The sequence below is a fragment of the Osmerus eperlanus genome, chromosome 2, assembly GCF_963692335.1.
Source record: "Osmerus eperlanus chromosome 2, fOsmEpe2.1, whole genome shotgun sequence".
Lineage (NCBI taxonomy): Eukaryota > Metazoa > Chordata > Actinopteri > Osmeriformes > Osmeridae > Osmerus > Osmerus eperlanus.
The window spans coordinates 3,389,430-3,403,126 of NC_085019.1; the positions used below are offsets into that span (position 1 = coordinate 3,389,430).

At 43.5% G+C, this 13,697-nt stretch overlaps 1 protein-coding gene across 2 annotated transcripts; it reads right to left on the reverse strand.

The window, feature by feature from the left end:
- Positions 1 to 9,132: 9,132 nt before the first annotated feature.
- 42sp43 (P43 5S RNA-binding protein) lies at positions 9,133 to 13,118 on the reverse strand. 2 transcript variants are annotated; one of them, XM_062446400.1, is made up of 9 exons: positions 12,882 to 13,118; positions 12,661 to 12,761; positions 12,482 to 12,578; positions 12,274 to 12,362; positions 11,831 to 11,904; positions 11,587 to 11,667; positions 10,661 to 10,890; positions 9,940 to 9,993; positions 9,133 to 9,605 (listed from the first exon to the last, which is right to left on the reverse strand). In XM_062446400.1, the coding sequence occupies exons 1-9, from the start codon at positions 13,011 to 13,013 to the stop codon at positions 9,345 to 9,347; spliced, it is 1,119 nt and encodes a 372-aa protein (XP_062302384.1). In that variant the 5' UTR covers positions 13,014 to 13,118; the 3' UTR covers positions 9,133 to 9,344. The 2 variants fall into 2 exon arrangements, with proteins under 2 accessions (XP_062302384.1, XP_062302375.1); XM_062446391.1 differs by having other exon boundaries at positions 9,133 to 9,608; positions 12,882 to 13,116.
- Positions 13,119 to 13,697: the final 579 nt, after the last annotated feature.

The following is a 13,697-nucleotide window of genomic DNA, read 5'->3' on the forward strand; positions in this document are numbered from 1 at the left end:
GGTTGTTCCAATGTTCCAGGGCCCCGTTCGTCGTAAGGGTTGAAGCTAAGTTAATCAATTGTCCCTTTAGCCCGTTAACATTAGCGAGATGAGTGAGAACAGCAAATATCGGTTCGTCAATGGCTGATCCGCATCCAAATCATGTGGTTAATTTCAATCATGCTAAACTTATCAGGGAAATTGCACGTGCACGTCCTACTTCAAAAGGCAGGAAAGGTCGATCACCAAAACCGTGATTTTCTAACGGTATGATGGCGGAAAAGACGAAAGAGAGAGCGGTGATAGGCTATTCTCGCCATCCGAGCAAACTATTATAATGAGTATCTAAGAAGACAATAAGCATATTATCATGGCTAAGTCAAACATCGCCACCGCTGCCAGAGCAAGACAAGCAGCTTGGCAAAAAATTGCCGATAAGCTAAATGCGAAAGTTTTGGGGAAATGTATCATCTTAAGTGCCTCATTACCCCAATCAATCAGATCACATTTCTTTAAATGTGCCTGCTGGTATAGGCTTAATGGAAATTAATAATCGAATGAGATCTTGCTAGTGAAAATAATTATCTCAACTCTTTCAGAATAAGTAGGCTAGATAAAAACAAGGCCAAAGAGTATCAAATTGATACGAATTCATAGACAATTATGAGGATATATGTAGGCTACTGCGCTTATATCATGTACTATATATGTGTATACGCATGTAGGCCTATGTGTAAATCCCTCTTTGATTTCATTGACTGGGACATGGCCAGGGAATATGATTAATTGATTCATCAGCTGGTTAAGCGCCAAGTACACTTTTCTTACAGCAACGCATGCTACGGCTTTGCCAATGTTTTCTGCATCGCCTATACTGTATAAAAATGTAGCCTATAGCCTACCTGACGCAAAAAACCTCAAGGCTATGCAGTCTGAAACACAGTTAAAGTTTCAAGTAGCTTTATTGTCAATTTCTTCACATGTCAAGACATAAAAATGAATCGATATGACGTTTCCCACTCTCCCACAGTGAAACATATAAAAAGCACAGGCACAACAGATAAGACAAGACATTTCGTAAAACATAGCGTTACATATTCACATACAGCAGCATAAGCTCATAATAAAGCATAAAGCTTGCTGCGGCGTGTGATATTTGCAATGTACGGCCGAGAAGGTCTTGCAAATAAATGAGTCCTTGTCGGTTGAATCGATATCGCTCAAACAAGAACTCATCCGTGTGAAATAAAGGATCTTGGCAATCGCGAAGAACTCTATTGGTATGGAAAGCTAATCGAACTAAAGCTCCTTGGTCAACTGGGTCTGGGTTTTATGGAATTTTCTTCTAATTGCAAAAAAGTCTCTACAGGCCTTCTCCTTTAGCGCATTCACTGCCAGTCCACATTTTCCAGAGGCAGTGATTTTGATCCCCAGGTAATCATAGGACAGGGTGTGCTCTAGTGCGGTGTTTCCTAGAGTGAACACAGTCCACTATCTGGAACTATGTCAATCTAAGTCAATCTCTCACTCAATCCTCTCAGTCTCTATGTTCCTCCCCCTCTCTCTTACATGATGAATCATTGAGGGCCAGATGACTAACTCGCTCTTTGTTGTTCAGCCTCTTAACCCTTGTGTTATCTTCGGGTCATTCTGACCCATCAGTCATTGTGACCCACCGTCGTATTGCGACAGATTTACCGCATACAAAGACAAAGTGAAGCATTTTCTTTTAACCGTTGGGCTGTCTCAGACCCCCCACATTGCAAAGGTTAAAAGAAAATTATTTTAATTTGTTTTTGTATTGGGTAAAATTGGGTAAACACAACGATGGTTCGTTATGAACCTTTGGGTCATGTGACCCGAAGGCAGCACGAGGGTTAACTTCACCCTCTTAACTTCAGCCTCTGTCTTGATTGGAGTTTTGATTGGAGTTATTGTAAGGAGGTCTTCATCTATATTCACCCTGGCACATGAGGTAGAGGGGGGGGGGGGGGGGGGGAGTTAAGAGGCAGTGTGCGAGAGCAGGAAGCGAGAGGATGCTGACTGTGAAATAAACCATTAACAACGCTAGTCTCTTACTGCCTGCTCTGCCATAGGCTCAAGCAACTCTTCAGATACTAAATAGAGAGTGGGGGGCAATAATGGCTTTTGTGAAAGTCGTTATGGTTGAAGCTTCGCACTGTGCTCTGCCCAGCTCCTACACAGACCCCACAGTGTGTTTTTTTTCTTTTCAAAAGAAATGTCATTATCATTATTCATGTGCTACTATCGCTGACTACTCTCTGGGATGCCTTAGAGCATACAGAAGTACTGGCAGGCCTTGTGCCTCCTATTATGGTGCTCCTGATGCAGAGAAAGAAGAAGCGGGTGTCTGGACAGGGAAAGGAGATATGGTGTGGAGTGCAACAATGTCTCTCTGCACGTCTCAGCTGTGTGCGTCTTTGATGCCTCCCATTCCCAGCCTCCACGCTGGCCCCTGTGCTCCTGTGACAGGTCCTTGACAAAATTAAGGAGTGTAGGACTGGTTAAAAGGCCTACGCCTGTTTGCAGAAACGTTTTGTCACGACAGAAAGGGTCACTGGAAGAAAAGAACAGGGGAAAGGAGATCAAGGTTAGAGGACAAAATAAGAACGTAAAGAAAGGGAGCTTGACATCGTGAAGGCGGAAAGCTGGAATCAAGAGACAGAATGTGAAAGCAACCCTCCTTGCTTAGATTTCAGTCACGTGTCACAGATTTAATCCTCAGTTTAGAAAACATTTCCTCTGTCCCTGTCAGATACTTACATTTACATTTTACATTTAGTCATTTAGCAGACGCTCTTATCCAGAGCGACTTACAGTAAGTACAGGGACATTCTCCCCGAGGCAAGCCCGATTCTCTCACCGCTCAGCCACCTGACTCCCTACTTCATTATGGTGGAAGATTACAGAGCTCAAACATAAAGTGCCTTGCGTCTCTCCCTGTCATCTGTGAAATGGAATTGCCATTGTCGGATTGGCTATTGTCTATAGTTTACACTTCAGTAGCATTCCAAATCAAGCCCACCTGCACCCTCTAACCACCAGTCCACAACGCAAGTGTTTAAATCTAACCACAGTCAAACCAAAATAGGACTATAATTGTCTCTATTTCCATCTCTGAAAGGAAGGAAGTACAATCAATAAACACAGTAAACAATGGAGACAGTAACTGTCTGAGATTTCAAGCTCAGAAAAAGAAGCTCTGGTTGAACAAATATCTGCTCTATGCAAAGCGGGTAATCACAGGTTACACGCGCGCACACACACACACACGGACATTTAGCCACACAAGCATATCTTGCTGCCATTTGTTGACAGGGGCATAATATATTCTTCCTGCAGCAGAAAGTAGAACATACCATTACCCCAGTCCTCCCACGAAAACAGATATGATGTAGTTTCCTTCCTTCCTTCCAACCCCACCCCCCTTCACACACACACACACACAGGAGAGGAGAAATGCGGAAGGAATGGAGGAAGAGGAGCAGGTACTAAGCCGTGACTGGGTCATGTAATAAGGTTCCATCAGAGAGGAATCACCCCTGGGTGTGACAGAAACTGGACAGCTCCAGTCTAGCTAAGCTCTAGAGACAGTCACGTAAACTCTTATTGTTAGAGACCCCAACAGCACTAGTAGCCAAGGCGGAAGTCTCAGTACTGATATCAACTATCAGTTACCACCCATATCCTGATCAAACAATTATTATAAACTTTTATCATGTATAACTAATTAGAAACAATTATATTCATGCTGCTGTATCACAATTGCTGCAACTTTTTCACAGCCTCCTGCATAGACAGAAACAAACAGAAATAACCTAACATCCTGTCCTTTTTATATCTTACACAGGGTTCTCATTAATCTGTCTTTTGGAGAACATTCTGAACTGTGCTTTGATTAAGTGTCACATTGGACCCTTTATGGGTCACTGCATGAGTCTAACACAAAGAAAGAACACCAAAGTAATTCTGAGAACTGAAATATTTGAAGTTGTCAGAGGAACAAATTGATGTGAAATGGACATGGAGGTATGTATGATTCTTCTACTGATTGCAATAACGGACTCTGTGTGACAGCACCGGCCCCTGCCAGTCTCCTCTCCTTACCATCACCTTGGTGATCCTTCCAGACACACACCCTGCAGTTTATCGTTTCACACCAGCCTTGCAGACACCAGATAACACATACAGAAACACACAAGCAGATTTAGAGTGTATGGTTAGGTCAGAGTTGTGTCAAAGATAAATGTATTGGTAACTATTATTTGTTTTAAAACATACTGTACGTGGTCACTGTCTCAACTGCAATCCTTTAACAAACCTGTGTGGTTGGTGGCCTAAGTATTCTGACGTATTTTATGATTGGGTAGAGGTTATTTTTGCTTCAACCAACCCCTGTGAGCAATAATTGCAAATGACAGTCTGGGTGCCAGGAAATCAAAATGTAATCAAGCCTGAATTGTAACTTCTAGTAATCAGCACATAAGCACAATCAAAACAAAATAAATTGGATACTGTACACTCTGATTAAAGAAAATATTCTAATGCCCAGCAATAATAAATCCCGTCAATATTACATTTTTAGGAAATCTTGTTTCACATTCATGACTACATTATGCAAATCTCATACCATGGAGAGGGTGAGGGGCTTCTTGCACTGTACACCATCAATCGACTGTGAGCGAACGCTCGTTGCAACACAGAGCTTACCTGTGAGGTTCACTGCTATAGGGAATGGACGGCACCTTTTGATATATAACACATGGATACAGGAGGGAGTTAGGTGGCTGAGCGGTTAGGGAATCGGGCTAGTAATCAGAAGGTTGCTGGTTCGATTCCCTGGCAGTGAAAAATTACGTTGTGTCCTTGGGCAAGGCACTTCACCCTACTTGCCTCGGGGGAATGTCCCTGTACTTACTGTAAGTCGCTCTGGATAAGAGCGTCTGCTAAAATGACTAAATGTAAAATGGATACATAAGTACACCTTCAATAGCCTGAGCAGTAGCTCAGTGATACCAATAGCAATATCTCCGTGATGCTTCTCAAAAGAGGATGAAACCGAGCCTGTTTGCAGAAGACTTGAGACAAAGAGGCAGTTCGATGGTCTGTGCCCTTTTCATGTATTCATGGAACATTTGTACAGTATGTGAAAAGGGCGTTCGGGGAGGTATAATGAGTGCGGCCCACAGAGAGCTCTATACACAACATTGGTAGAGGCTGGGAGCAATGTGGGAAAGAAAGAAGATCCTTAATAGCACGGAAAAGACAACCACAAATGCCACCAAGAGCAAAAGAAGGTGCAGTGAAGTAAACAGGATGGGCAGAGGACATGGTATGGTTATGATCTGATGTGATTTAATGAGGGGGGGAGATGAGATGAGAGGCAGGTCAGCCTATTTGTTGTGACCTTCTAGAGGATGTGAAGATTTGTGGTCAGAGAGACACACAAGAGATACACACAAACAAATTCAGTGGCATTTTAACAGTTCGGTTAAGATGGGTTGACGGACAGAGAAAAAGGACTGTAGTCGAAGTTTTTTTTTTTAATGTAAAAGTATACAAAGAAGATCAATAAGACAGCAACATGAAAACAAACACATTAGAATGGTCAATAAGAAAGAGAGGTTGAAAACGAAGAAAATAACCAAATGATCAGTACAATTTGTCAGGTAGTAGGGGTTTCACTGTTTACCACACCATAGGGACATTCAAACCACTATCACTCTCCACTGGTGACTTTCAATGTCCTGACCACTGCTGTGCCTGCTCCAGTTACCTAGGAACCAGGCCCTCCTGCTTAGACAACCAATCAAAAAAGCCAAAACCACAAACAGGAAGGAAGTTAGAGTTCACTGGCTCCTAGCCATGAAGAGGTTAATGTTCCCCTCCCTCGATGCTTGTATCAATTGCCATTGGTCTTTGACCTTTCACCTTTGATCAATTAACTCTTGACGTCAAATGCCAGAGACCTATTACACTTGAACAGCGGTAATAAAGGACTTAAAGGCACCCTGCCAAATCTCACCTGCACAGATGTTTAGATCGTGTTAGCAGGTTGACGTACCTCAGCTCCAGAGAGCAGCAGATGTATTTTCAAACAGGGCTGGGCATGAAGGGAGAAAGGGAGGGGAGAAAAGGTTTTGGGTCATCTATTCTGGAGATGGGAGAGCTAAATGTGGGTTTGGAGGCCTGGCAGATAACCTACTTCACTTTATATCCCCAATCCAGTTAATGTTCTGTAGTGGTCGTACACTGTATATGATTGTCTGCCTTTCTCCTTTAAAGCGGTGCACCTTGAAGAGAGATGGACTTTCAAAGATTCCAATCAGCCAACCCATGTGAGTATCACTGTTATTCCTGGAGGCCAGAACTCTTTCAGGCCTCCATAACAACATCAGGCCTGTACCAGGGCCACAACAATCCCCAACCCAGCAGTTAACCCATTTGTCAATCCACAACCCATTCCATCAGGGGTAATTACATGTGCGTATTGTACATCCAGCATATTCTGTAACGGTTACGGCATGTCTCTGCTGTCCACCCACACATCCCCTCACCAATCTAGTGAAGCTACGAGAAGAATATGAAGCAGGCTCTGCTAATGCACATGTCCCGATTCATCATAACACATCAGTCTCCTTCCCTCACCATCTCATCTGTGTCATTCTATCTACGTACATCCTTGAACAAAGATACAACTATGAGATACAAAGATACAAATATGGTTTATTCTCCTCATAGGAATGCAAAACTATACTTTCCCAGTCGTTGTATTGACAACAAAAGCAACAAAAGGCAATCCATGAATTGGCCTCAAAGCAATTGCCAGGGAGGCAATCAAGGGATATGTGATGAATGTGAAATCATTCTCTCTCAGTCTCCCACTGTGCCCCTGTCCGTCCTGGTTGTGAAAGAGACAGAGAGCACAAGACTACTCTTTTCTACATCTCTTTGATACAAGCGCTTTAGAACCAAGCCGAGCATGTTATCTCAAAGGTCATGACTGGTTGTAAATAATTAGTGTGGCATTTCAGGCTTGTCCAGAGGGAGACAGGGTATGGTCAAACAGCATCTGGGACTCAGTTCTTGGTTGTTGTTGTTTGTGTCACAGCGATAAACCAAGCCAGTTCAATACCTGTGTCTTGAAGAAGCTGCTGTAATCAAGGCAGAGGCGTTGGTGGAAAATAGCAGCTGTACCAGATTAGCCAGCAGCAACTAGCTACCTGGATGTTAAACAGAACAGCTTGGTCTTTGAAGAATTCATATGAGGCATGCCTCAATTGCCTAAGCATGTTCACAAATATTTACTTCAATGAGACACAAAGGCTTTTAAAATGGTTCAGGTATGGTCAAAGACATACCGGTAATTCAATTTATGCCATTCAAGGGGAATTTAGATTGCAGATAGATCCATTAAAACCACAGATTCCCAGACAAAAACCCATTCTACAAAGCACCCCCAGCACACCAAAAATAAAATGTCTTAAAAAGAAACAACAAATCTACGCGTGTGAGAATGCCTATGTGTGTCGGAGTGTGCGCTGAGCAGACACACAACAGGTTTATGTTGAAGATTTAGGGATGTGATGGCCCGAGGCGGTCGACCCTGGAGAGCGAGCACAACAGCAGCCGCAGAAAAAAAACCCACATCAAAAGTAATGACACCAATAGAGCGCAAACTGACAGGTTGGAAAGGGGCTTAAAAGAGGCTTCGAAATGTCAAACTTCCCCCGGTCTCATTAGGGACACATAGGCAGCAGCCAGCCAACTAACATGTGTACTGCTCTGTGTGTGTGTGCTGCTCTCTATCACACTTTCTAAGTGCATTGCAACAAATATTCTGCTTAGCCCCCGGAAATGATAAGTCTGTAGAAAATATAAGGACGGCCTGCTCTTTAAATGTCAGACTGACCAGGTATTATTTCTCGCTGATTTTATGTATTAAATCCAGTTTGATCAGCTGAAATGGATGAGCCTGGTTAAAGTAGGATTTTTTTGGTGTGAGACCAAAACACTGTAGAACTGTGCACTTATGAGCCTTGATGTTCCACTATACTTTCTAAATGCACCATTTGTATGTCATTTTGGATAAAAACATCTGCCTAATGAATACAAATAAATATATCTAATATAAAATGAGATAAGGTGTGTGCATATAGGGTTTAATAAAGTGTGCAAGTGCCTGGCAGACAGTGCTTTGGTGGTTGACCCAACTGTCAATGTCCAGTGTGATAGTCTCAAGGCTTAACCAAACAATCCTTTCATATTAACTGGCTGAAGTGGATTTAACAGGTGAAATCAATAAGGCATCCAAGTTTCCACTGGGTCAGTCTATTTCATAAAACCAATATTCATTCTGTGGTGGACAAGTAAGCCTCATGTCTGAGGTCCCCTAAATCATTTAACCCATTGGTCTACAACCCTGGTCCTCAGGGGACTGTCCTGTATGTTGCCCTGCCCCAACACACCTGATTCAAGTGAATTGGTCGTTATCAGAGCTTGATAACCCTTCTGAAACAGGGATTTCCAATCCTGCAGTCTGTTGGTTTTTGCGTCAACCCCACAACCAGCTAATTAGAATCAGGTGTGCTAGATGTGTTGGAGCTTAGACCTACAGGCAGGTAGCTCCCCAGGAACAAGGCTGGAGACCCCTGATCTAGAACAAGCATGACTGTGGAACCTAAAGAACACTGATTTCTTTCCCGTCTTCCATGCTGTGTAGTGTCTTGCACCATAGGGATGAGTAGAAAGCAATACGGACAATGAAAAGGGAACAAATTGCAGGGATCTGATTACATTGAAATCAATCATTGTAGAAATACTATGGAAGTGAGGGTGAGATTTTAAGGGTACTTGGCCATCAACTCACACCAGCTGATGTGGAGGATGACCTTTCAGGGTGACCACAGGGACAAAGCTGGACCCAGTCATTCACTTCCAAGTATCTTAACAACATGCCCTGCTGGTTGACAGCTTCTGTTGCTCATCTGTTCTGAGTCTAGGAAAATCTCAATACTACAAACTACACCTCAGGAAAACAGTGGATTGACTCGATAAGGAGTGCAAGTTGCTTTACAAATCCCCTGGCCAACCCTCTTCCACATCTCCCCTTGATTAACAAAACCAGAAGGCATGAAATTCCCCGACATTTTTATTGGGTCTGATCAAGTCAGGCAGTGAAAAAAACTTAAATTGCTCTTCATACAACACAATATGACCCAATACATTGCTTTAGATACCATAAACAATATGCTTAATTACAATATGCTTAAATATAAACTTAAATTAAAACGCAACTAAAATGGCAACAATTCTTCTAGATCGTAACTAGGAAACTTTGACCTTTAACCCTTGAGCGGAGCAACAGGGGGTCCCCCAAGTCGAGGGGATTTAATGCTGAAGAGGTCCCGCAGATTGACCTCTGGGTCTACGTAGTGTGGGATCTTGCGTTCGCTGAAGAGGCCCGAGAGGTCGGCCTCCACCTTGGCCCGTCTGGAGATGTGCATGTGCTGGGTGAAAAGACGCCGTAGGTCCTCCGTCACCAGGGGGAGCTGGTGGTGGCCTTCCAGACGCTTCTGCCAGCCCTTCTTGGAGCGCTGGCTCTTCTGCTGCTCAGAAAACCCACATTACAATTTGTCTTAATTGCGCAACAATTTATCTGCATTGCCATCGATGTTATGACCTGCTAAGGTCAAAGTAATGCTACTGCTCATTTTTATGATGGGCACATCTCCACCCTCACCCAGAAGGGCGTTTGAGGGCATTGTAGTCCCTTCAAACCACCAAACAGATCTGAAAAAGCCAGCTTCAAAGAACGGTTCAAGGGACCGATCAAAATCAATATTCCCCTGGACAGATACCGTTGAGCACCCAACAGGTAGGCTCAAGATTGGCAGAGACACGCGTCACTTCGCCATGGGAGCGACAGAAACCCCTCACCTTCAGTCGGCTGGCGTCTGGGTCGTGGAGGATCATGTGCCTGCACATGCTCTCCTGGGAAGGAGAACAGAAGGAAACATGACCATGTGCATGCTTCACATTTAAAGATGGCTAGCCGAGACCCACGGGTTGTACACACAAGTTTAAAAAATGCATCTGAACACAGGAACAAGGATTTAAACGAACTGAACCATTTGAACATAGATTTTGATTGATTAGAAAGTCAGGAGCCTCCCGTCCCATGCAAGGATGCCATTATGAAAGACCTTGTTCAAATGGGTTTCCTAATAAGGAAGCTTTTAAAAGCACAAGCAGCCTGGAGTTTGTTGAAGCCATTAGAGCATGATCCTTCAACAGCGTAGGGCCCCACACTACAGCAGAAACTGGCATAGTGCAATTGAAAGCACTCCATCCTGCACTTGCTGTGTTCACTACACAGTGTGACAATTACTAGAATATTTGATGTCCAACATGAACAACTGCAAACACTTGATCGAAAAGCAGAAAATGGCCAAATTACATTCAATTAAGTTAAATCAAACACCTTTATCCTGTCAATAACAACAATTGGAAACAAATCAAAAAAACAATTTTCAACGTGTTCCGAGGGAGCCGGAGTGGGTAGCCTAGAGGATAACGTGCAAAGGGAACAGCATGTCTTTCAGGGCAGGGGGAGGTGTACCACACCTCCAGAGGCAGGTACAGAGGCACGTAAACATACCCGCATGGCAAAGGTGCGCGGGCAGTCTGGGAAGGAGCAGTGGTACTTGAGGAGCTGTAGGTGCACCTTGCGGATGTGGTGCTGCAGGTTGAAGGTGGTGGAGAAATAGGCCTTGCAGCCTGGGCTTGGACACAGCAGCACAGGCTTCTGCAGGGCGTGAGTTCGCTTGTGTCTCCTCAGGCCATCCTGCTTGTTGAATACCTTCTGACACCGTTTACAGGTGTATGTGGCTGTGGGGGAGGACAATGAGAAGGTCACTAGTGGAGTGGTTCTAATGGTTCAGTCAAGGTGGGAGTACATTTACATGTCGTCCTTTAGCAGACGCTTTTATCCAGAGCGACACAGTAAGTACAGGGACATTCCCCCCGAGGCAAGTAGGGTGAAGTGCCTTGCCCAAGGACACAACGTGATTCTGCATGGCTGGGAATCGAACCGGCAACCTTCTGATTATTATCCAGATTCCCTAACCGCTCAGCCATCTGACCCCCAGTAATAGACCCCCTGAGTAATAGGATCAAACATGCCTATAACCTACAGTTTTGAAGTTCCTAAACCTAAAATTCCTCCATTAGTGAATGAGGAACAGAGCCCTTAGTAGTAAATTCATCCATACTACAGGTTATCAATACAGGACGGCAGATTTGAGATCAAACCGACAGTTCAGCTACAGAAACGTGTCAGTGACTCAGTTTGGATGGTAGAGAAACCATCTGAGATGAATAAGAGGAGAAATAAATCACCCTAGATTTGCTCATGTGAAACCACACTGACGTCCTAACAGCCTTTTCCTGGGAGAGAGAAGTTGGCCCAGAAATGCGACACAGTAATAAGTACTTGTGAAACCGTCATCGTGTCAATTTCTGCAACTCCTCCAGAGTTCTCTGCCTGTGCAGTGTGCCTTGAGATAACTGGAGGGGATGATTTACCTGGGTGTTTAGCCATGTGCTTCTGCAGTTTCCCCCAGGTGTTTACAATCATCTGACAGTTCTCTTGTGGGCAGCGGTAACCTGCATAGACTCACAGTCGTTCTGTCAATTCAATGCTGTTCACCAATAGCAAACAATTAAAATTATGGACTGAAATTTTAATACGGATTATAAATTCAAGATTACTACAAAGCCCTAAACGGATACATACATTGAGGAAAATTGGAAGAACTCATGGACTAACCTGCGTGGGTCTTCTCGTGGGCTTTGCGAGTAACATGGGAGTCAAATCTGAACATGCAGCCCTCTTTTGAGCATCTGAGGAACAAAACCAATCAGCGTCAAGATTAGCCATTCCAACTAGCTCGCAAGCGTCTCCCAACTAATCAGTTTCAGGCTTAAAACATTAGGCTAAATCGTGGCGGGTGCTTACAATGGGCCTTGCACTATATGCAATCATGAAATGGTAGTGTGAGGACTAAAAAAAAGCAACAAAAAAAGAGGAAAAAGCATGGTTAAACAGTAATCCAGGGACGGCCCTTTCCTCATTTGACCATTCCTCTACGTCCAGAAAAGGATTACTGCACTCTAAAGTAATGTGTTGCACAGTGTATACTAATACCAGTAGAAAGCCTCACCAATGCCATATTAAATGTAGTACGGAAACCGTGAAAAGCAAAATCTCACTTGAAATTATGGGATGTGCCGTGCACGTTCAAGTGTAGTTTGTACGCCCTCCGTTTCTTGAACGACAACGAGCAGTTTCCAAATTTACACTGAGGATAAAATATTCGATACAAATGCACAATTGGATTAATACATGGAAAAACTCAAAGGATACAGAAAAATTATGTTAAAGCAACACTAGCTGTTGGGCACCATCTTGTGGACGAACCCTAAAATATTTATCCTTTTCTCCGTGGGCATAACGAACGTGCCTCTTCAGATTGTCAGCATTGAAGAAACTCTTCGTACAACTCACGAAAGTACACCTATCAGAAAGAAAGATTTGTTAGATATGCACAACACTAACTACAGTTGAGATTGTTCTTATGCACCCCTACTATAGGTTACCTGAATTGCTTGACCCCGGGGTGCCTGAGAGCGTGGCGGCTCAGGTGAGATTTCCTTGAGAATCGACGCCCGCAACCTTCCACCTTACATTGAACGGGTTTCTGAGACAATAAGGGTGTTGTACATAAGGCTCACCAAACTACAACCAAAACCACAACGCAACCACAGTATATTGCTAAACGCAACAGCCCAAACTCAGATAAGCAAATTGCAAACAATACCGCTCCCGTGTGAACTGTTTGATGCTCTTCAAGGCGCCATTCCCGAGTGAACGTGGCGCCACAGTCGGCATGTGTACAATTGAAAAGCTGTAGAGGAGCAACGTCCAGTTTTTCAGCGCACAACCCGTTCATACTATCGATTTTAATGCTGGAGTTAATTAACTGGTGTGTATTCCTTCAAATGCACTGTTTAAGCAGGCTGCCCCACATAATAACTGTTTTTATGGCCTCTGAGGGTTAATTAGGTGATTTATTGACCACCACCTGTGTATAATTGAGGTAGGCGTGACCAAATGTTTTAGTCGAATTGAACTCTAAAAAGCTGTAGTTCATTCATTTTCACGATAGAGGGTGGTGTGCCTCTCTATTACAGCTTATAGCCTACGTGTGCAACTGTGACAATAATATTAGTGAAGTGACAAGTGAAAATATATTATAAACATAGAATCCACTGATTCAAGAGCTAAATAGCAGAAACATTAACAGCAATCAATGTGAACATTAATACATTAGTAGTCTACATGAATAGGCAGAATTTGATTGGTTCCTCTATTTCATTTGTGTTAGCAAGTGACCCTCAAAATGACTGACTTTGCCTTCCCTTAAGGATGAGACCCATGTTTCAGTTTTATCTGTTCTATCTGTTTTCAAGATTTTTAGAACGCTTTTCTCAGAAGGAGAGTGAAATAACGACTTCACACACAGGTGCTCAGACAGTGAGGTTTCTTGGCACAGAGATAAATGAGTTTCTGGGAGAAAGCTCTTTGCTTCTCGGAGGGGTATGAAAAATTCATTGAGGGCCGTCAGACTGCCCCT

What these genes read in the sequence shown, in the direction of transcription:
- 42sp43 (XM_062446391.1), bottom strand. Translation starts at nt 13,013, where the DNA reads ATGAACGGGTTGTGCGCTGAAAAACTGGACGTTGCTCCTCTACAGCTT. An exon ending in CCACGAGAAGACCCACGCAG is followed by an intron (nt 11,668 to 11,830) that starts GTTAGTCCATGA and finishes GAGTCTATGCAG; the next exon opens with GTTACCGCTGCCCACAAGAG. An exon ending in CGCGCACCTTTGCCATGCGG is followed by an intron (nt 9,994 to 10,660) that starts GTATGTTTACGT and finishes TCTCCTTCCCAG; the next exon opens with GAGAGCATGTGCAGGCACAT.